Source organism: Lepidochelys kempii, chromosome 1 (assembly GCF_965140265.1).
Source record: "Lepidochelys kempii isolate rLepKem1 chromosome 1, rLepKem1.hap2, whole genome shotgun sequence".
NCBI classification, from domain to species: Eukaryota; Metazoa; Chordata; order Testudines; family Cheloniidae; genus Lepidochelys; species Lepidochelys kempii.
The window spans coordinates 157710223-157733940 of NC_133256.1; the positions used below are offsets into that span (position 1 = coordinate 157710223).

General features: G+C 42.4%; 1 protein-coding gene across 6 annotated transcripts in view; it reads left to right on the forward strand.

The window, feature by feature from the left end:
* PRDM15 (PR/SET domain 15) overlaps window positions 1–6566 on the forward strand; it is a 43893-nt gene extending 37327 nt beyond the window's left edge. For 3 of the 6 annotated variants that reach the window (XM_073359992.1, XM_073360024.1, XM_073360033.1), the window contains 7 exons: window positions 460–579; window positions 1284–1436; window positions 1881–1964; window positions 2144–2319; window positions 3630–3710; window positions 5140–5349; window positions 5802–6566. In XM_073359992.1, coding sequence (XP_073216093.1) covers window positions 460–579; window positions 1284–1436; window positions 1881–1964; window positions 2144–2319; window positions 3630–3710; window positions 5140–5349; window positions 5802–6278 — 1301 coding nt within the window. In that variant the 3' untranslated portion in view covers window positions 6279–6566. The remainder of the gene's footprint in view (window positions 1–459; window positions 580–1283; window positions 1437–1880; window positions 1965–2143; window positions 2320–3629; window positions 3711–5139; window positions 5350–5801) is intronic. The other 3 variants (XM_073360003.1, XM_073360044.1, XM_073360013.1) reach the window with 2 other exon arrangements.
* The last annotated feature ends 17152 nt before the right edge of the window (window positions 6567–23718 follow it).

The window sequence follows — 23718 nt, forward strand, 5'->3', positions numbered from 1 at the left end:
ACTGTGCATTTCAGAATGCCATTCAATATAGCGCCTTGGTTTTTAAAACTCTCCAGTCAGACTTCTGTCCCTTGTCTCCATGCACTGCCCTCACCTGCTCACTTAGCACCACTCACTCTTCTGTCCCTTTACACAATCTCAGCATTGTTGATAGAGAAGCATAAGTCTCTACAGCTCATCATCAGATCCTTCTCTATGGCTTTCTTCTCTCTCTCTCTGCCTCAGTCTTGTTTCAAAACTCAGAGGAAAACCTCTTCTCTCCCTAGCCTATTTCTCATAATTCATTTTGGGATACAGTTTGCATGAGAGGAGCTGTTCAGGAGACAGTTTGAATATTGCTCAGTGAATCTATTGCCAGAGGTTTGTCAGCTTTTAGCACCACACACATTTTCCCCAGAGAGTCTGCTTATATACTGCAATAACCTTTTTTTTTTTTTTTTTTTTTTTTTTTTTGGGAAGGTGTAAAAAGTCATGCGTGTGAGCAGTGTGGAAAGTCATTTGCCAGAAAGGACATGTTAAAAGAGCACATGAGAGTCCACGATAACATCCGAGAATACCTGTGTGCGGAATGTGGTAAAGGTACAGACATCGCCTTTGAATTAGACATTTTGTTTAGGTTACATTTCCCATATTAAAACCAATAGCTTCATTAAATACCAGGGAAGTCCTCAAAGTAATGAGTCTTGTATTTTGAATAGGAAGCCATGCTGATCAGGATGTTAGGGGTCTGCCTTAATTTTACATCCATCAGTTCCCTGGCCTGCAGCAAGCAAACCTGACTTCTAAAGCTCTTCATCTGTTCTGCTGCAAATTTCAGGAACGCTTGCTTGCCTGATTTCCATCACATTTACGTCCCAGAAAAGAGTCAGAAAGAACACAGTTTAACTGTGCGTTCTAGGCTGAGTTTTCAGGAGTTAGCAGTTAGAATATACATTTTTCTCTACTTTGTTACTTGAACAACCTTGAACTGGAATCCCTGCAAGACACTAATATTGTGCCTTAGATTATGCTGTTGTCAAATTCCCTGTCTCTCCATGCTTTTCTCTTACCCTCCTTAGTGATTGTTTAAATATTTTCATATATATATATCTTTTTTTTTTTTTTACTTAAAAAGCCCAAACCCACTAGTTAAAGAGCATTTCTAGCTCAGCTGTGGGCATTTGTGGACATCTTCTATTAGGGATGAAGTTAGGATCATCTGCTTGAAACATGCTCATCTTGAGTCCTTACTCTGGGTGCGGGGCAAAGGGTAATGCGGATGAATTTTCCCACCATGTCTTCAGTTACATCTTCATGGCTCACAGGAATGAAGACAAAACATGCTCTGCGTCACCACATGAAACTCCACAAAGGAATTAAAGAATATGAATGCAAGGAATGCCATCGTAAATTCGCACAGAAGGTCAACATGCTGAAGCACTACAAAAGGCACACAGGTGAGAGCAACCCAGAGGACCGGTCATCCTACAGAAATCGCACTTAATCAGTTAAATGGTTGTTTTGGAAATATATGACATTACGCTGCTCTGAGCAGTCGAAGAGCATGAGCAACACAGCTTAAAGGAGTATTTTACAAGGTGTGAAGACTTTGGCCTCTCATGAGCAGAGACCTGCCCACTGTGTCATGGTTTGTTTTTTTAACATAGACCATTGGGTCTAGGGTACGGTTTTTGACTTGAAGTAGGGTTTGAACTCTGATCCCCAGAGACAAATGTCTCACCCACTGCACCAGCTCCAATTAGTGCCTGCATTTCCTACAGTACTTTTGCAAACAATGGAAAAAGTGGCTAGTGAAACTGATTTTTCATAACCTAAGATTCACAGTTGTACTAGGTACCGTTGTTTATCACTCCAGTTTTAAATGTAATCTCTCCATACAGGGATCAAAGATTTTATGTGTGAGCTCTGTGGGAAGACATTTAGTGAGAGAAACACAATGGAGACCCATAAACTGATTCATACAGGTAAGTGTTCTAATGCAATGTATCAAAAGACAACAGCTTGACATTCTGCTTCAAGCAATCCTGAGTCAGCGTTCTGCACTACGTAATTAAAAAAAAAAAAGGTGTTCCCCTTAATGCAATATAACAATATTCCCCTTTAGCGATATCTACTAACTCCTTTTCATTTCATTTGCCACCAGTGGGGAAACAGTGGACGTGTTCAGTCTGTGATAAGAAGTACGTCACCGATTACATGCTTCAGAAGCACATCCAGCTAACTCACGATAAAGTAGAAGCTCAGAGTTGTCAGCTCTGTGGGACAAAGGTTTCTACCAGAGCTTCAATGAGTCGACACATGAGGCGCAAACATCCAGAGGTGAGATCTGTGGCAGATGGATTGTGGCTTATTATCAATTCACTTGGCTTAGCTGTGACTTCAAGTGAGTCATCTACTTCTTCCTTCTTACATTCTGGCAGGACTGATCTTAGTTATTTGTAAACCAAGTGTCTGTGTTAGGCTTGATTTTCTGCATTAATGGCAATTCCACAACTATCTTGCCCCTCTGTTTGTATTCCTTCTAATTGCTGATTCATAAACATTTAATAGTTCCCTTTTCCTATTAATTCAGCTAAGTTTTTCTGCTGCATCTTAACTCCGTATTTTTCTGTTTTGTACTCATCAACTAGAGTGGATAATTGATCCCTGTTCCTTTTATGGCGTTCCTTTCACACGTTTGTTGACAGCTATCATGTCTTCCCTCAGAATTCCTTTAATCTAGCTCAGATATGGCCTGCTCTACTAACTTTTCCCTTGGAGATCTTGCTTTATAAACCGCTTATCATTATTATTGCTCTTCCTTGATCTCCTTTGTTTCCCAGTGAAGGCTCGGAAACACAATAAGGGGCAAAACTCTTGCAGTCTCTCTTTTGCATTAAAACCAATCTGAATAATAAAGTACCTGAAATGAGGAGAGCTGGTTGTTTCTGATCTTTAGTGAATTGAGATTGATAGATCCTGTTGTATACAGTGGAGCACGCTACACTCAGAGACTTGTAGTTCAGGGGTGCTGTAATTTTTGTTGCTCACTGAGGCATCAGGGCAGGTAAATGATGGTTTGTCTTCTCCTAAAGTCATAGAATCATAGAATATCAGGGTTGGAAGGGACCCCAGAAGGTCATCTAGTCCAACCCCCTGCTCGAAGCAGGACCAATTCCCAGTTAAATCATCCCAGCCAGGGCTTTGTCAAGCCTGACCTTAAAAACCTCTAAGGAAGGAGATTCTACCACCTCCCAAAGTCCTTCAGGTTTAATGGGGTATTGTCTGCCTAGGAAGCAAGAATAAAAAGATGCACTGCAGCTGCTGTTACGTTTAAACTAAATTTCCAGCAGTGTGGTCCCTTTGTTTATATGGAATATAGTGACCCATACAGTATGTTTATTTTTTCCCACAGAAAGCAATGAGATGTTATGGAATTGGTTGCTGGGGTGTTAGTGAGAGGAAGGAAAATTATATACCATAAGATTATTATTATGAATGAAAGTAAAACACATTATATTGATTAACCATATCAATTAAAATGCATTCGGTTGCATGATCTTGTCTTGTGTTATTGTCAATGGATCTCTCCATTGCTGTTCTGTACTGGCCATAATTTATCAAGCTGACCAGGATCTGTTTATCTGTAGGTTCTTTCAGTTAGAATTGACGATTTAGAGCAGCTCCCAGAAGCTACCACCATTGATGCCTCCTCTATTGGGATTGTTCAGGTAAACTAACCGTAGCAGAATCCTAAATTCTTCTGTGGCTTTGGGTCCTTGCCATTCACATGCTGTTTCCATGGCACTGAATGACATACACCATAGCATCCACCGCCACTGGTGAGCCACCCCGGATAAAACTGGAACCTGCTGAGGAGCGCTGGGGTTGGATTCAGGATCCTGTATGCACTATGGGCAAGTGTTTTGCATTTGTCACAGGCTTAGTCTTAACGGAGGATGAACAAACTCCTTTTCCTGTGGAAAAACAGGTTTGAAAACTTTACTCAGACACTGTAGCTTCTTATTACGGTAGTGCCTAGAGACTCCAATGGGGATTGGGTTTGTGCTCTGTTTATAGAGAGTGAAAAAAGAAGCAGAGAGGAAATGCAGTGGAAAAATGGAGCAGAGTGTGGGAAGAGTTAACAAATATTATTATTAAGCATTTCGGTATTGTCAGTGTGTTGGCTCTGTGATGAACAGATCAGAAACAGAGGCCCTGCTCTCAAGGCTAACAGACTTGTGGTAATCAAACTGTGGAAGCAGCATCACAGGGCAGATTTGAGCTGGGGCTTTATAGGCCTTGTGGAAGACGTGTGTTTTAAGGAGGGACAGTAAAGAGAAGAGATTGATCAGATCAGAAGCAGGATTCTGAAGAGGAAAACAGAAGGTAAAGCCCTGGCCTTACTGAAGTCAATGGAAAAACTCCCATTGATTTCAACTGAGCCAGGTTTTCGGAGAGGAATAGGATTAGGAAATGAAAGAGGGACGTTAAGTGCTCAGGTAGAGCAACAGGGAACAAGTGAGCATGAGTAGTAAGAGATGGGGTGGTCAGGGAGCAATGCTGGGCAAAAGATGAGGACAGGGAGTTTTAATTTTATGTTAAGTGAGCAGAAGGCAGTGGAGGGATTCAAAGAGGCAACAAACATGATCAGACCGTCTGAAAAATGGAGCAGGAACGGGAACCGCAAAAATGCCAAGAAAAAATAGAGTGAAAAACAGAAGAGGGAGTGGGCAGAGTGGAAAACAAATCCAGAATGAGTGTGAAAGACATTGCAGAGAGAGGGAGAAAAAAATCTAAGGAAAACCAGATTCCATGCCTACTGTAAATAAGGGTTATGTCCTTTGCAAATATCTTAACTGTGGTCAGCATGGTTGGTGGGAAATGCATTTTTCAGTGACTCAGCTCAGCTGGTGTAGGTCATTTTTTGAATAGTACTACAGAGATGCTAATAACCTCTCTGCTCTGTGGTTTAGTGGGGGTACCGGTATTGTAAAGAGTTAATTACAGGGAGCAAAACCATTCCCTCAAATCTGGTGTTAGCCAGTTTGTCATGTCATCTTCACCTGGGGATGGACAGCAAACCAACCTCTGGTGACACTCTGAACTAAATGACTTGAGCAGCGACATTCAGTTGTACTGAAAACTCTGTTCTTGTAGCCTGAGTTAACCCTGGAACAGGGAGAGTTACCCGAAGGCAAGCATATGAAAGCTCCTAAACGTGGCCATAAGCGAAAGCAGAAGCCGGGCGAAGAGGAGGAAGCACAAGTGCCTGAGGACCCTGCCTTCAATGAATACACAGAGAAAGAAGCTGAATTCACTGGGAACGTGGGAGATGAAACCAATTCAGCCGTACAAAGTATTCAGCAGGTGAGTTCCCATGAAAAGCTACTGGACAGACATTGCAACAGGGGTTGATGCTCTTGGAATCCTAAGGGCAAACGTGAATGAGCTAGGGATTTAAAGCTGCAGGTAGAAAGCACAATTTAAAGAAATATAGAAAGATGGGGGAGGAAGAGGGGTCTATTTAACCTCCTTCACTTCCACTCAACTCCTTATCTTCATTTCTGCCCATTTGGTGCCACTGCCTCTTGCTGAAGCTGTGCTTGCAAGTTTGGAGTGAATCCAGGGGATCATTATCGATATTGCATTTGTCTCTAGCTTGTTAGTTGCTTTCTTCCACTTACAGCAGCAGTCAGATTCCCTTCAGCATGATATCCAGGGCCAGCAGTAGTGGCACCAAAATGGTCTGCATCCAGCTAACACATTTCATTTCAGAGAGCCCAACGGAAGGTTGAGGTTTTATTTCTGTTTTTCCTTAGGTGGTGGTGACCCTTGGAGACCCAAACGTCACGGCCCCTTCTAGTTCTGTTGGGTTGACAAATATTACCGTCACCCCAATTACCACGGCTGCTGGAACCCAATTTACAAACCTCCAGCCAGTGGCTGTGGGCCACCTTACTGCTCCTGAACGCCAGTTACAGCTCGACAATTCAATTCTTACTGTGACATTTGACACTGTCAGTGGTTCTGCCATGCTGCACAATCGCCAAAACGATATTCAGATACAGCCACAGCCAGAGGCAGCCAATCCCCAGTCTGTGGCGCATTTTATAAACCTGACAACCCTGGTGAACTCCATTGCTCCTCTAGGGAACCAGATCACAGAGCAGCATCCGTTGACATGGAGGGCAGTGCCTCAGACTGATGTCCTGCAGCCCCAATCGCAGCAAACACAACAGCAGTCAGGACAGCAGCAAGTTCAAACAGAGCAGCAACAGCAGATGTACAGCTACTGATTTATACTTGAAAAGACTTGAAATGGACTGGACTATGAGACAGTTTAAAAAAAAGTGGAAAACTATACGTGAATTGTTTGCTGGATACCAAACAGAGCTGGAAAAATGTTTATACAATGAAATGTAAACTAAAATTGGCATAGCACCCTGCAACGCTGTGGTCTTGAAATTCGCACACTATTTCTAAACACAGCACCGTCTAGAAGTCTCGTTCTAAATTCAGCACCCTTGTGTGGTGGTGTGTTTTGTGCAGTGATGGTTCTGGGTTTTGACAACAGCATTACAATAGACCTTACACAAAGAGAGGAAATCACAAATAGTAAATATGACTAACCCTTCAGCCATACAATTTAATCGTTTTCCAAGCTGGAGGGAATGTATACAGTGAGCTGGGGTTCACTGGTTGTCACCTTCTAGAAACTGAAATGTAAAGATATAATTGAGCCCCCCAAAAAAGGATTGATTTGTTTTTTTCATCCTTAGACGGTCTTGTATCTAACAGAACATCTGGTAAAGTAAGGGTGAAGGTTTGGGGCTGGAAGTAGGGTCTATGGGGTGAAAGAAAATGTACCCAATTTCACAAAGTATTTCCATTGTAGTGATGGAAAAATCTTTTATGAGTAAAACATGTCAGTGCTACCTGAAGCAAATAGCCAGTCTAATGTTAAAACAACTTTTACGGTCTTCTAGTAAAGTTAAGTTTGAATCAAACCGGTTATGAGCTGAAACCATAATGTGATAAGATTTTACGTAATTTTGTTAAAATTGCTCTTTCAATATTGCTTTTAGCTAGGAGGCCTGAAGAGCAATCATTCCCCTTTGATCAAGTTCAGGATGTGAATTACCAATTAGTCTTCTTTCATCATGTAATAAACATTTGAGAAAGTAATTTTTTATATAACCTTTGTATTTCACTGTGTGTTCTTGGTGGATATTGACGTATCAACGGCTGGTCTGACTTGGTTCCATGTATCTTTTCATCTCCTTATTCTTCTGCATGGCAGAATTAGTGTGTGGATTTTGCTTGTAGAACTTCCAAATCCCATAGCCATCCACTGGCTGTCATGAAGTCATAAAGTGCAATATCTAACATTCATGTACACTGCCACAAGGAGGCAGTCTGAGCCAATGGATATAGGCCTGTCTGGCTATACGGGAAATGAAGGACAGATGCACCCATCTCTGCTGAGACTGCCATTTCCAATGCCTGATAAGCTGTATCCTCCATATCTCCTGTTGGTGCCAGTGCACAGTCTGGATTGTTGCATATCAAAATGAAGATGATATCCTCTCGCACAAAGGACAAAGCCCTGCTTTTCTCAAAGAGCAGTGAGCAGTAAAAGTTGCTCTCTGCCACTGGACACCTGAAAGGCAAAACTTCCAAACCACCAATGGATGAAGAAAAAGTTCCTTCCCTGCATTACAAACAGAGGCACTCAAACTTGCTAAGAGGGATTTTCCTTGATACGGCAATTGCCGCACTTCACAATGGATACAGACTGATGTAAATGAAAAGCCTGTCTGTGCCTAACACATTAATGAAAATGTTCAGTTTGTAAACAAAAACATGATGAGGAATGAGTTAAACTTGAAAGTGTGTGTCAGCAATATCTACCTCACCCCTAGAGAATGAATTATAATATCCACAGAAAAATCATTCTACTTAGAGACAAAAACAGATCCCTCAGAAGTATGAATGCCTGGAAACGAATAGCTAAAGGATGTGCACCCACTTTGCTCATTATTAATTATTTGTATTGTAGCATTGTCCAGAGGCCTGAAATAGGAGCGGGACCCCATCGTGCCAAGTTCTGTACAAACATTCAGCACAGAGAGTCCCTGCCCCAAGGGGCTCACAACAAAAATAAAATTCAGAACCATATATTCTTTCTTCAGTTACTATTGCCCCATGCAAATTACACCTTCCCATGCAACCTAAATTATGCACCCTTGTTGTGGTCTGAAATAATAATGTTAGTGAGATGAAGAAATAACATTCTGTTTAATTAGAACTAAAGATTTCAAAACTAACAAATCCTGCATCTTGGCAGGGGGCTAGACTAGATCAGCATTTCTCAAATGTGGCCACAGCCTTCTGGGCAATGATTGGGTGAGGGGGCAAAGCAGCAGCCTCTCCCCCTCCCCCGCCCCAGTACCCTCCCCACGCCCCTAGTAGGGGTTGGGCCCTGTCCTCTGCAGACACAGATGCTGGAGGAGCAGGCAGCCAGTGAGTTCCCCACTTTCGTGGGGGCAGGTTTCAGCCCTGGAGTGGTGGACGGCAGGCTCTAGCTGCGGGGCTCCAGCTGTGCAGTGACGGGCTCCTTCCCCCGGTGCAGTGCTTCAGGCTCTGTCTCCAGGCCCCATCCGATAGGCGCGGGGCTTTGGTGACAAGCTCCAGGCTCAGCAGCCCTCCCTCATCACCCTTGTGTCCCACTGCCTTCTCCAGCTCAGGGCTTCAGTCACACTGTGGCAGGCTCCAGCACTAGGCTCATCCCCCATCACCCCTGGCTTTTGCTGCCTCCTCTGGCCCCAGGCTTCAGCCACACAGCGGTTGTCAGCCACTGGCCCCTGCTGCCTCCCTATCCACCTCCCCATCCAGGGCTTAATTTGTCCCCAGGCTTGCAGGGCCGAATAAGTCTGCAGTGAAAGTGATATTTGTATGTTTGTTAATATCACTTTTCATAACAAACTTAGTAGCTAGCTGGGAGGCTGTGAAAAGAGATATTAATATACAAGCATCACTTTTCATAGCAGCAGGCTGACTAGACTTAAGTCTAAAATATAAAAAGCAACCAAAAAAGCAAAAGGGGCAACAAAAAGGACAAGAACATGCAAAGCACCTTATTTGTATTTCTATTCTGCTCAGACCCAGTAAAGAATAGAGACAACTGTACATTATTTTTATTATTGAGTCTGCAAAAAAAAACCCAATCCTACATTAAATACATACACATGTCCAAATCATTGTACATATTTGTTTTTCCTAAAGTTAATTAAGTATTTTAGGAAAAATTGACAGAGTGGCCACCAGCAAGATTTGGTGGTCGCATTCTGAGGCCACCAAAAAAATTGTTTTGAGAACCCCTAGACTAGATGACCCTTGCTGTCCCTTCCAACCTTATGGTTCTATGATTCTATGCCCCAGGGTACATTTGCTTATGTTGGAACTCAGAATTTTCTGCAAGTGTGTTGTGCTGATTGAAAGTGGGGTTTTTATATAGAGAGAGAGAGAGAGAGAGCGCGCACCGGCAAAAAACCTTGTGGCTGAGAGAAAACATTATGGAGTTACAAAATATGTTGATCTATGGTGATGTAAAGTTAACTGGTACATTTTACCTACATTTACTAACAAACATATGTATTGCTTTTAAAAAAGTGTACTACATGTTAGAGCCATATCACACTGAAAATAGACCCCTTGATAAGGAAATGTTTGGGGTTTTTTTTCCTTCTTTCATTTTCCTAGTAATATGTATTTATGCAAACTGAAGGTTGGGCTAGGAGGTGTAAGTTCATCAGGTGGCAGTAAAGTAAAATGAGCATGAGTGTGTATTTAGTTTCTTTAATTTCTCCAGAGCCTTGTAGATTGGTGTTTCTGCAATATAAATAATGAGGAAAGTGGCTTCATCCCTTAACTGTTCATTTCCAGACTGTCCTATTTGAGGATTTTTGAAGCAGAAGCACTAGAATACATTTGCAGTGGGACAGGATAGGCTCTATTGCTATATGCTTTCAAAATCAACTCATTCCTACTGAAGTTTGTTGTTTGTGAATTTCCCTGCTTTTTTTCCTTTAAGTGCCAAATGTTGAAATAGGGTTGATGTTTATATGGTTTGCAACAGAGAGAGCCCTGAGACAGATTTTATGAGGACCAATGAAGCAGAGCTTCTTTCCTCCAGATGTTAGCAAGGCCATAGAAGGAAAGTTGGGGGTGGGGAAGAGTTCCATGTGGGTAGGATCAGCGTGGGCACAGTGGAGGAGAAGGAAAGGCTTTTTATCTGGGTGATCATATAATGAATGTGTGCATGCCAACCATTTATTTGATCTACTGTAATCATATCAAAAGAAATGTCTCTTTTGATCCTCCAGTAGCCTTCCCCTAACCCCAAAATACTGAAAGGCATTTCACTGCAGGAGAACAAAAGGCAAAAACACTGAAGTTCCTTGAAGAGATTATGAGCTTAAAAAGTATTAGAAAGTTTTTCAAAAAATAAACTTCAGCTACATTTTTCAGAGCACCTCAACTTTAAAACTGTTTTACTTGGGTCAGTATACTGCAAACATAACATTTATCAGAGCATTTCTCTTGATTATTTTTCACTAAACTTCCCCCAAAAAAGCCCTGTACCTAGGGTGAGATGCAACGTATGGAACTGCAGCACGACTGATGTCTTTTTGGAGAAGTTGGGGGTGGAGGATCTTGAAAATGAGCTGATCTTGGAGAGCTAGTGTGTGCTGCAGCTTCACAACTATTCTCCCTGTGAAAACATGTCCTTTGCAATGCTACTGTGGTCGGGGTTATCTCTCAGGATTGGCCTGCTTTTAACTTTTTTCCACAGAGTTTGTCAAGGATTTTTCTTTAATACTTTGGCCCAATATGAGGAACTTACTTATCTGAGCAGTTTCTATATCTCCTTTGCTCAAGAAATATTGTCTTTAGTTCAAATGAATACCAAAGTTATGCCCTTTTGTTTCAAAGTAAAAATACAAGGGGTGTGTAATCCAGCACAGAGACATGCATTTATTGAACAATATCTTTGCCAGTACATCACCAGCCTTTTTTGACTAATGTGAAGTTATTCCCTGTCTTTTCAGCAGTGATTTGGGAATTTTGCACATTGATAATAGCAAAATATTGACTTATTTGGAGCCAAAAAAGCAACATATAGCATTCCATGTACATACAATTGTCTATTGATAAAATATTTAGTTGAATGGTGCCTATGGCACATGGACACTGAAACAAAGGAGCCTCAAGCTGCAGAATCTTTACTAGCGCTATCATTCAAAAGCAAAAAAGGATTAGTGTAACCATCGAACTTTGCCTGCTCTAAAGACAAGAAGCTTACTCAAGTTATGTCTCGTTACATTTGTACGTACCACAGAATACAAAAACACGGTACAGTTTTCAAATAATTATACTACAGCACTGCCATTGTAAAGAAGTGGGATGAGGAAAAGGTTAAGTCCTCCTCACCTGTAGTCTGAGATCTCTCAGGAAAACTTACTGTATCAAGTGCTATTACACTGTCTACTATTAAACTTTTTTGAGACTTCTCAATACAGAAGGTGTATATTTTGTGTAGAAATGTATATATTGCTTTTCCATCTGTCTAAATAGCCACATTCTCTGTACCTGTTAATGTTCTGGAAATTTTGAAGTTCTGGAAATTCTGAAGTTGACACATGGGTAGGTATTCAAGAGTTAATTTTTCAGAAAAGATTTCCTATCACTGTGTAATAGAACAACCCAGTAAATGGTGCTGTGTGTGTATGCAAAGGTAACTGAATTTCCCATCCTGAAAACCGTGAGTAAAGCCATATATCTCTCTCACTCACACACACCAGACTCACACACACAGACAGAGAGTCTATAGATGCCATAACATCTCCAATTCCTGGTTTCCTTAAAGAAGGGAAATTCAGTGCATCTGCTGTGGACTGAGCTTCCCACTGCCATTCAGAAGCCTGCAGAATTTTGTAATTTTGCCTTCAGTTAACAAGTTGTGAATCACTGACTTCATTCGTAGCATTGTCTTCACATAGAGAAGCCAAATAGCAATGCTAGAAAGAACAAGAAACAGCTGCAGACTCTTCTAGATTCTGATGTTACTTTGAGAATCTATATGAATTTCAATTTCCAGCTGTTTGAATATTATCTAGAAATTTAAATTTGTGTTCATTCACGATGAAACAAGTGAAGACTCTCCCTGGTGGGGCGTCACACGTATGAGGAAATGTCACGGGTAAAAGGGAAATCAAATTACTATTTTTATTCTTGGAGCAAAATAACTACCTTATACCATTACAAGCACAAGATCTTACAAGAGGGCATTGGAGGACATCAAGAAATTAAACGGAATTCATTGCAAAAATGCAGGGGAGGGGGTTCAAAATAGCATTGAGACAATATCCAAAGGAGAAAATCTCACCGAAAGTGAGAATACTTGTTAGGCCACTGGAGCTGGTGAGCCTTGCAAGGGCAAAAGGGCAACCTGGAGCACCAGGAGAGACACTTCTCACAACAAATGTGGCATTTGTACTTTGCAACTCCATCACTCTGCAACCCCAAAAAACAACAGATAAGCTTGTGCCAGCTAATGTCCAAAAAAATTAAAAATCACCAGTTTCAAGGAAACAACTGAACATGGGGAAAGACCAAGATGGTTATTAGGTCTTCCAAAGGCTGTTTCCTCCAGCTCTGAGAGGTTTTATTTTTCTGCCACTAACCCATTTGCACTCCAATAGGTAAGAAGAAGTTGCAGTTTTCTTGATAAACCCCTGATTTGGAAACCTTTATAATGCTGCTGTAAAATTTTACTTCAGGCTCTGACTTACACAAAGTGTAGCATACAGCACATTTTAAAACAAACGTTGAGAACATTGTCTTGGATGTTTTCTTTGTACCTTTCTACAAACACTACTAGTTTGAACTACGGAACTCACATTTCCATTTCAAACTGAAATTCATCACGTGAAGCATCCGTAAGATAGTCAAACCACATTTGACATATTGGATTGTTTTCTGAAGAATCCAAGAAATCCACCACTGCCCTTGAGCTCTCCCCTGACACTCCGCTATCCTCGGTCCTGAGTGCTCTCATGCATGCTGTCTTGCATCCACACATGCAGTCCCCTAGTGCTGCCCCGCATCCAGCTCTGAGCTCTTCCCCAGATAGACAGTCAGGCTGAAGAGGACCATCCTCACTAGGGGGCCCAGCCGTTCTGGGAACCCAAACTGCATTCTGTCTCTCTGCTTCTCCAGGAAGCACCAAATGCCCAGATCCAATTCTCTCATGTGCCTGTGACTGGGGATTCCTGGTGCTCCCTGCTTTGCTTCTCCCAAGGGTTGAGGGTGCCCAGGGACACCATGACTACAAAAGAGGTGTTGCAATGTGGCACATGGGATTGTAATGCCTTTCCAGTTTGGCCAAGGAAGGGTCTGGACTGCTCCCTCATTGTGCCCCTGCCTAGCAGCGGGTCCTCTAGCCCCACCCACCACCAGAAAGATCCCGGGCATGACTGTGGCGGTAGCCCTCCCAGGGCTGTACTACCCAAGCTGCAGGGCTTGACTCTGCAAGGTGCTCAGCACACTGGCCCCAATTCAGCAACTCACTTAAGCACGTGCTTAACCTTCAGACTCATGGAAGTCCAGGGGAATTACTTATATCCTCAAAGTGAAGAATGTACTTAAGTACTCTGCTGGCTGAGAACCAGAGTGCTCGGCACCTTGCAGGATCAAACCCACAGTACACATCCACCTCCTGCATGGACTCCTTGCAGCCTATTCTCCCGTCCCTATCACACTGGAAGTGCAATAGTTCTGCTGTGCTGGGTGCCCTCTGCTGCCCTGCAGAAAGCTGGAGGCTTTGGGCTTTAGTTTTCTCCTGAATGTTCACAAGACTGAGCTTTTATTGAAGGTACCTGTGTTATTTGCCAGGAGCAAACACTCAGCAACCTGCAAAATATCAAGTATGTGGGGAATACTATGAGAGTGAAGGGCTTTTGCCATCGTAACAATGGATGGGACCTGCATAGGGAGTGGGGCTGAATTGACATTTATCTTGTACCAGCCTTAACGAGATGAGCTGGTGTCCAGTTATGGAACTGCAGCAGAATGTGTTTTCTGTCTCATCATCTGTCATCTTCTGGTACAAAAATAAGGAAACGTGATTTTGGCTAAACGACTCTTAAAACACTCTTAAAACAAGGGAACACGCAGGACTGAAACAGCCTTCGGCCTCCCAGCACGGTGCAAACTTCTCTCATGTGCTGCACTTAACATCCAATCAACTTTTGTCTTCTCTTCTGCTGTAGACAGTGGAGCTTAGGTTCACTTATTATTTTAATTTATTTCTAATAGTATGTTCTGGGTTTTAATATTTAGTTTTGTTACATTTAATGTTTCTAAATTTTCCATTAAAGGAAATGGCATTTGCATTTTGGGTGCAGAGGGAATGAAGGATCAGACAGTCACTTAATAAACAGTTATCTGGTAAAGGCACTTTTGTTACAAGGTTCCTTAGAGAAGGAACTGAAGAAGACTGTCAGAACATTATTCTAGAAACACATGCCAGTCCTATAGACAACCTCCTGTCCCACACAGAACGCTTCTTTATTATTATTTGTCCTACACTATAGCATTAAAATCCCCAATACAGATCACAGACCATCGTACTACTAAGCACTCTATCAACACATAGTGAAAGATCGTTCGTGCCCCAAGAAGCTTACATTGAAGGCCTGGTTTACATCTAAAACTTAGGCTGACTTAGCTATATTGCTCAGGGCTGTGAAAAATTTCATGTGCTGGAGAATATATCATCCATCTGTCTCTCTGAATTTTTAATTTCAGTGTCTAAGGGACATAAAGCTTGAGAACAAAACTTAACTGTTTTGTATATAGCAGCAGAAGCCTATCATAACCATAGCATTTTACTAAGGAGAACAGTTCCTTGATTTTTTTCCTGCCAGGCTACTAATGTTACAGCACAAAATTCTTACCTGCCTTTGCAAAATTCACAGTAAAAAGGATGAGCAGCAGAGTGTCTCAATTAGATGTGCATTTTCAAACCTGCCACTGAGATGATCATTTCATACAATTAACATTTTACTCAATTAACTGAAAAGAAAAACATTCTTATTTCTAGTTGCAGTGGTTGAATAGGAAAGGCAGATACGCAAAAAAATAGTTGAACAGAAAAATAGTCCATAAATGCTCACAACCCAGGAAAAATGACATCACAGTCTCTAAATACCCAACTAAAATCCAGAAATATTTTGGGGCAAATTTTGCACATCAGTTACACACTTGCAAATCCAGCAAAAATCTTTCCTGAGGCAAGTAGGGTGAAGTACTCCTGGGGAAATTCTGCACCACTGCGCAAGCACAGAATTAATGACCCCCCACAGATTTTTTCCCCCTGCAGAATAATTGTTTCTGACGGGGAGGTGAAGGGAAGCCGCAAGAGGGGTCACGCACCCCTCCTGGGCAGCGGTCCCGAGTAAGTGCATCTGTTTGGGTGTCACAAGCAGCTGGGGGAGGTATAAATCACTCCCTCTGTTGTGGGGGGTAGGCAGGGCTGGGTGTCCGTGCAAGACTCTGTCCCTCTCACTTGCTATCACGGTGCACCCAGCATGGAAGGGCAGGGCTCCAGGTGGTTCTGGGGCAAGTGTGGGGCAGGCCTGGCCCTCGCACTGTGTCAGGTGGGTGCAGCCTCGTCACTGAGTCTGTGTCCCAGAAGGTATGGGAAGAGGGCTGTAGGGTGATCTCCCTCCTCTGTACCAAAATAATTGAAACTGGTGTGACTATATTGTGTGATTTTGACAAAATACAGGATTTTTCAGAATTTTAAAATATTGTGCACAGAATTTTTTGGTGCAGAATTCCCTCGGAAATAGTAAGGAGAAGGTTAACACAGTTGTAAATGGATTCAGAAGTTCTCTCTTTTTCATTTCATATTATTTTTACTATAAAACCAGAACACAGACACTAAACCCATTTGACAAGTGTTTCCTGATAAAGTAATAACACAAAACTTGCAGAAATTTACAAGTTATAGAAAAACATTAATGAAACACAAAACAAAGGCAACTTAAATGTCTTTGTCTGAGTGTATGCTATACTGGTATAAGCACTTTTATACCGATATAACTATTGTCTACATTAGAGGGTTTTGCACGTATTGGCCTTGTCCTCACTAAGCCCTGGTCTACACTGGGGGCGGGGATCGATCTAAGTTACGCAACTTCAGCGACGTGAATAACGTAGCTGAAGTCAACGTACTTAGATCGACTTACCATGGTGTCTTCACCACGGTGAATCAATTGCTGCCACTCCCCTGTTGACTCTGCTTGTGCCTCTCTCAGAGCTGGAGTACAGGAGTCGATGGGAGAGCGCTCAGGGATTGATTTATCGTATCTAGACTAGACACGATAAATCGATCCCTGCTGGATCAATCTCTGCCCGCCAATCTGGTGGGTAGTGAAGACATACCCTAAGAAAAAAAGGGGGGTGGGGGTGTTCTTAACTTGTTAGCTAACTAACATTAACTAACTCGAGGTAAAATCCCAGTGAAGACAAGGCAATTTGCAGTTTTCATACCTGTGTGTGACTCTTGAAATACAGAGTTACTGGTTAAATAAACCACTTCAGTATGCCATCTGATTTTTTGTGCAGTATTTAAGGAGACATATTATACCATTAGATCTATCCCAATAGCTTAATAGATGACAATTCCCAATGCCCAAATATTATTTGATTTTGCTGTAGAAATTACATACTATCAAAATATGCATGCAATATTTCCTGATGCAGGCAAAACCCCCTTATTTTTCTAGTGCAGCTGGATAAGAGAGACAACCCACTGACTCGTTAGAGATACTGAAACTGTGACAGGAATATTCAAACACTTTTCAAAAGTTAGTTTTTAATACGTATTTTTATTGCTGTAATACCCATGCACCAATACATCACAACTAATACAAATAATACAACTAATACCAGGCCCTGGATTCACTCCATTCAAGGAAAGTATCTGATTTGTATCATCTTCCTCCCTCTTATTTCAAACAGTTTTTAATACTGACCTATTTATTTGATCTAGCTATTTTGACTTTAAAATATTTTAAAATAAACCGTCACCATTTGATAAAGATGGTTTATCTAAACAAATACACAAAAGAAAAAGTGCAGTATTCACAAGCTGAAGGTTTTCCAAATTTTTGCTTAGAAACGCCTAAATTGAAAGCAGATTTAACTTCCAATTACACCTAATGTGATCTCTGCGTAGCCTTTGGTTAAACAAAACTTTTACCACAGTGCTGGCATAAAAATTTTTGTTCTGAAGAATAAAATAAGTGAAGAGAGAAAATACTTAGCTGGTAGCATAGAACTGTATGTTGAATGCATTGTGAGGGGACATACCATATTAAAGACTGTTTTAAACTAAATTTTAGTGTTTATCATTTTCAAACAGTCATTCCAGGAAGGGCTCTTGTTCTGCACTATGAAAGAGATAACATTTTATCATGTTTAGTCCAGCAGCAAATTAAAAATGAAACGTACTCAATGCAAATAAGTCTGAGATGCTAGAATGATAAGGGAATGATGCAAATCCTCATTTTTTCACTTTCTGGGAAGGGCAGCATGCTTCAGAGCTGTTATACATACTGTTTTGTGGATGGTCTCAGAAGAGAACAATTGAGAGATGTGTTTGTTCTTCCTCCCTCATTCATTCTACACTCCTACATATTTAAGACCCTATTCTGACCTTTCAAAGGACTGCCTGTTTCTGACTTTAGAGAGACAAGGTGGGTAAGGTAATATCTTTTATTGGATCAAATTCTGCTGGTCAGAGAGACAAGCTTTTGAGCTACATAGAGCTCTTCTTCAGGGCTGAGAAAGTTACTAAGAGTGTCATAGCTTGATATGCTAAACTATCTGTTCGATCTTGTATTTAGCTGTTTTTCTGGTATGTGTGAAGAAGTCATCATTAATCAATTTTTGCCCTAATCCTGCAGGTTTTACTCAGGCAAAACAAAAGTCTTTGTAAACATGCAAGTTAGAACTATTTAACTTGAGTAATCAAAAGAAAAAATGAGAAACTTGCTCCTGAGGGAAAATGTATCTCATTTTCATTCACTATCCTCCCCACATTTTCCCATGCAGTACATACAGATCTCAACATGAACTAAGTTTTCCTGTAGGCATAATTTATTTGTGTGGTTAGCGAAGTGAGAAAAATGGGTTAAACAGGTGACAATCTCCAGAAACAGGTTTCAGAGTAGCAGCTGTGTTAGTCTGTATTCGCAAAAAGAAAAGGAGGACTTGTGGCATCTTAGAGACTATAAATAAATTTGTTAGTCTCTAAGGTGCCACAAGTACTCCTTTTCTTTTTCCAGAAAAAGGGAGATGCATAACGTGCTGCTGGCAGAAAAGTTTTTACAAGGCACACTGTATTTATTGCTCTTGGGTTAGAGGAATCCCATCATTCCTGAAAATGTCTGGTTGGCAAATGGACGGCTATTATTTTCATTTTATAACACATTAAATTACCTTCCTATTTAACATTCTGTTCTCAGTTAACCAAATCAGAAATGGACATCAACCATAAATGCAAAGGCTTCACCAAAATGAACACTGATCTAAAAACTAATTTCAACTGAACACTGACTAGCTGTATTCAGCTGAAGTTTGTAACAATCTAAATTCTGGCTATTTGATTATTCTGCACCTTTGCTTACTGCTCAGACAACCATCACAGTGTACAGCAAAATTAACCAAACATGTGGCTTTGATCTAGCTACAAGTAAAGGCCCAGTCCTGTAAACACATACACACCTGTTTAACTTGAAATGTGTGCATAAGTATTTTCAGGACTGGGGCTAAAGAGTGTTGACATCTACAATTTTATTTTATTTTTTTAAGGATTTAGGACTACAACATAAGCAACACATTCAATGCTGCCATCCAATGTAACAGCAATATTAATGACCGACTACAGTGCTGCAGAAAATGCCCTGGGGAACCAATATCAGTTGAGTTAAAATGGAACAAAGTACACATGAAAAAGTAAGATGGGGCAGAAAAGTCCCACTTGGTTTGCGGAGGTTCTCTTTTCTTTTTCTGGGAGTAGGGGATGGTAGTAAGGCTTAAATAATCTAAAATCTTTTTTTTTTTTTTTGCCTCGATCCTAAAAGGTCTCCAAAGAGAGACCAGCTATAATTTATCTCGTAAATCAAGCTGTGACATACCATGGTACAATCCAGAGTAATGAGCAAGAGTGTCACACCTGCCCAGCAACCTTGGGTGCCTTACAGTGCCTTGCTGAAGTAGCCACACCGGAGCTGCTCACAAACAGCCTTCCAGCATGCAAGCCACATCCTGAGTGTCTGTGTGTAACTATAGCCTGACAGCCACACTTGGGTTACACTCTGGCTCTCACCAGCCTTGGTTATACTACCGGGTGACTCCAACACACCCCACTCCCAGACTTCCCCACCAAAATGTATGTCATCTATTGCTAACCCTCTCTTGAACACTACAAAATATTTTAAGTCCACTATTCCTTAAAGGGAATATGCCATTTTATTATCTCAAATAATCTTATCTCATTTTATTATCTCAGACACTTAAATTTAAGCACACTGGATTAGATAAAACAGTAAAATAATCTTATTAACAGCCAAAGTCAGCACTCAGAACAACCTGCTCAGAAAATTGGCTGGTTCAACCTGGGTGCGAGCACTCAGATGCTTAGAACATCAGCCCTTGCCCTCTGCTATGCAGCTACAGAGTAATGTGCTCCTGTCTGGTGTCGCTCATCTCCATGGGCAGTGGGTGAAACTTCCTCTGGATGAGGCGAGCTCCTTGTCCTGCCTCTTCCACCCACAGCACCGTCCACGCTCTGCCCCTGCTCTGCCCCAGGCCCCGCAGGGAGGCAGGGAGTTCGGTATATGCTGTACAGAGAGAGATGAAAGCCCGATCTGTCCTTTTGAAAAACTGCTTGTCATTGACAGCCTGCTTTAAAGCAGTAGTTTAATCACCTTTCTTTCACAGAATTCCCTGCCAGACTCATTTACGTAAACTGGGTTTGAATAAGACGACTAGATCAAGAAAAACAACAAGGAGTCTGGTGGCACCTTAAAGACTAACAGATTTATTTTAGCATAAGCTTTCGTGGGTAAAAACCTCACCTCTTCAGATGCATGGAGTGAAAGTTACAGATGCAGGCATAAATATACTGATACGTGAAGAGAAGGGAGTTAGTGGGGAACCAGTGTTGACAGGGCCAATTTGATCAGGGTGGATGTAGTCCACTGCCAACAATAGATGAGGAGGTGTCAATTCCAGGAGAGGCAAAGCTGCTTCCATAATGAACCAGCCACTCCCAGTCCCTGTTCAAGCCCAAATTAATGGTATTACATTTGCAAATGAATTTTAGTTCTGCTGTTTCTCTTTGAAGTCTGCTACCCTTAATTTCCCACTTCACACCCCGTATGCATAACAATCTAACCCTCAATTGCCCACTTCAAGTAATGGACTACAACATGCATTACCCCTTATGCTTAACAATCTATCCCAAACTGTATTTAGCTCAAACATTGTGATTTCCTTCCCCAGATCTGAAGAAGAGCTCTGTGTAGTTAATCTGTACCTTATTCCCTGATAACCAGAAACTTCTATGCTTGAACTCTGTACCGTTTTCTTTCTATTTCAACATTATCTTAATAAAATTATTAAATCTGAAAGCTTGTACCTTCCACCAACAGAAGTTGGTCTAATAAAAGATATTACCTCACCTACCTGATCTCTTTTTTTCTTTTGTTCCATGCAATACTCTTATTTGGCCTAGAAAAAAATTCTATTGAAAACAGGCAGAACAAAGACATAATGAGAAAATAAAAGTCACAAACAGCAATTGCTCAGTAGGCTACCATGAAAACGGTATGACATCAACAACGTCTCACATTTATTATGTGTATGTATTGTGATAGCACCAGCTACAGACCCCAGTCAGGACAAGGGCCTTATTGTACTGGAATTATACCGTCACATAGTAAGAGACAGTGACTGCCCCAAGATATTTATAAAGATTTACACATTTAACTAAGCACATGAGTCATCCTATAAAGCACCAGTGCTGCATACGCTTAACCACATGAATAACTTTTAAGATCTTGCGTAGTCCCACACTGACTTCAACAAGTCTACACGTCAGTAAAGTTAAACATTAATGACAGGTTTCAGAGTAACAGCTGTGTTAGTCTGTATTCGCAAAAAGAAAAGGAGTACTTGTGGCACCTTAGAGACTAACCAATTTATTTGAGCATGAGCTTTCGTGAGCTACAGCTCACTTCATCAGATGCATACCGTGGAAACTGCAGCAGACTTTATATATACACAGAGAATATGAAAAAATACCTCCTCCCACCCCATTGTCCTGCTGGTAATAGCTTATCTAAAGTGATCATCAGGTGGGCCATTTCCAGCACAAATCCAGGTTTTCTCACCCTCCACCCCCCACACAAATTCACTCTCCTGCTGGTGATAGCCCATCCAAAGTGACAACTCTTTACACAATGTGCATGATAATAAAGTTGGGCCATTTCCTGCACAAATCCAGGTTCTCTCACCCCCTCACCCCCCTCCCAAAAACCACACACACAAACTCACTCTCCTGCTGGTAATAGCTCATCCAAAGAGACCATTCTCCCTACAATGTGCATAATTAAGGTGGGCCATTTCCAGCACAAATCCAGGTTTTCTCACATCCCCCCACCCCCATACACACACAAACTCACTCTCCTGCTGGTAATAGCTCATCCAAACTGACCACTCTCCAAGTTTAAATCCAAGTTAAACCAGAACATCGGGGGGGGGGGGGTAGGAAAAAACAAGAGGAAATAGGCTACCTTGCATAATGACTTAGCCACTCCCAGTCTCTATTTAAGCCTAAATTAATAGTATCCAATTTGCAAATGAATTCCAATTCAGCAGTTTCTCGCTGGAGTCTGGATTTGAAGTTTTTTTGTTTTAAGATAGCGACCTTCATGTCTGTGATTGCGTGACCAGAGAGATTGAAGTGTTCTCCGATTGGTTTATGAATGTTATAATTCTTGACATCTGATTTGTGTCCATTTATTCTTTTACGTAGAGACTGTCCAGTTTGACCAATGTACATGGCAGAGGGGCATTGCTGGCACATGATGGCATATATCACATTGGTGGATGTGCAGGTATACGAGCCTCTGATAGTGTGGCTGATGTTATTAGGCCCTGTGATGGTGTCCCCTGAATAGATATGTGGGCACAATTGGCAACGGGCTTTGTTGCAAGGATAAGTTCCTGGGTTAGTGGTTCTGTTGTGTGGTATGTGGTTGCTGGTGAGTATTTGCTTCAGGTTGCGGGGCTGTCTGTAGGCAAGGACTGGCCTGTCTCCCAAGATTTGTGAGAGTGTTGGGTCATCCTTTAGGATAGGTTGTAGATCCTTAATAATGCGTTGGAGGGGTTTTAGTTGGGGGCTGAAGGTGACGGCTAGTGGCGTTCTGTTATTTTCTTTGTTAGGCCTGTCCTGTAGTAGGTGACTTCTGGGAACTCTTCTGGCTCTATCAATCTGTTTCTTTACTTCTGCAGGTGGGTATTGTAGTTGTAAGAAAGCTTGACAGAGATCTTGTAGGTGTTTGTCTCTGTCTGAGGGGTTGGAGCAAATGCGGTTGTATCGCAGAGCTTGGCTGCTGCAGTTTGCTGCAGTCTGCTGCAGTTTCCACAGCATGCATCTCATGAAGTGAGCTGTAGCTCACGAAAGCTCATGCTCAAATAAATTGGTTAGTCTCTGAGGTGCCACAAGTACTCCTTTTCTTTAAACATTAATGTTACTTAGCATAGCACTGGCTTTCAAGAGTGGGCAACACGGCTGACCTAGGCCTAAACCAACCAGCCCAGGACACTGCTGTTCCTTTTGGAAAACCTGAGTCTTTCCATCATCGGAACACTGCGTCCACCTTTTCTAGAGGAACGGGGGGCCACCCCTGGCAGGATCAAAGAGGAGGGATTACATTTAACGCAAGTTGCACCTCCGCCTTTTTTTCTGTCGCCTACAGCATCACAGCTGATAATTTACAAATCCCACATACAAATCTTACCCCATGCAAATCCCAGCCGTCTGTGAAGGCCACACAGGCGGCAGCTGCAGCCCTGTCTACACTAGGGAAACTGAGGGGCGGGCAACGGGCCAGGAAAGGCAACCACCCTGCCGGTGGGTGCGGTGTTGTGCCTCACACACAGCACCGCAGGAGAAGAGGGGCTTGGGGACGGGGTCAGGGCAGCGGGGACGTGAGGAGGGAGCTGGTCACTTGGCAGCTGGAGGGGGAGGGCGGGGGGAGCAGAGGCGACCCCGCCCCCAGCTTGCTCTTTTCACCAGGGGGCGGGGCTGCACCCCTCCATGTCCCCGCCTCCCTCTGGCGCGAGGGAGAGGGCGGGGCGGACTCCCTGCGGCTTCTAGCCCCGCCCCTAGCTGATCCCAGAGGGCCGGTGGCGGTTGATCGAGGAGGCGGCGCTCAGTCAAGGCGGGGGAAGGAGAGGGGGGCGGGGAGCACCAAAAAGTTCATCCGTTGGCGGCGGTTGCGCGAACCCCGCCCCCCCACCTGCTTGAGGCGGTGTCGCCGGGGACTCGGAGTCTCGGCCCCGCCCCCCGGGCTGCTGGGAGGGGGCGCCGCC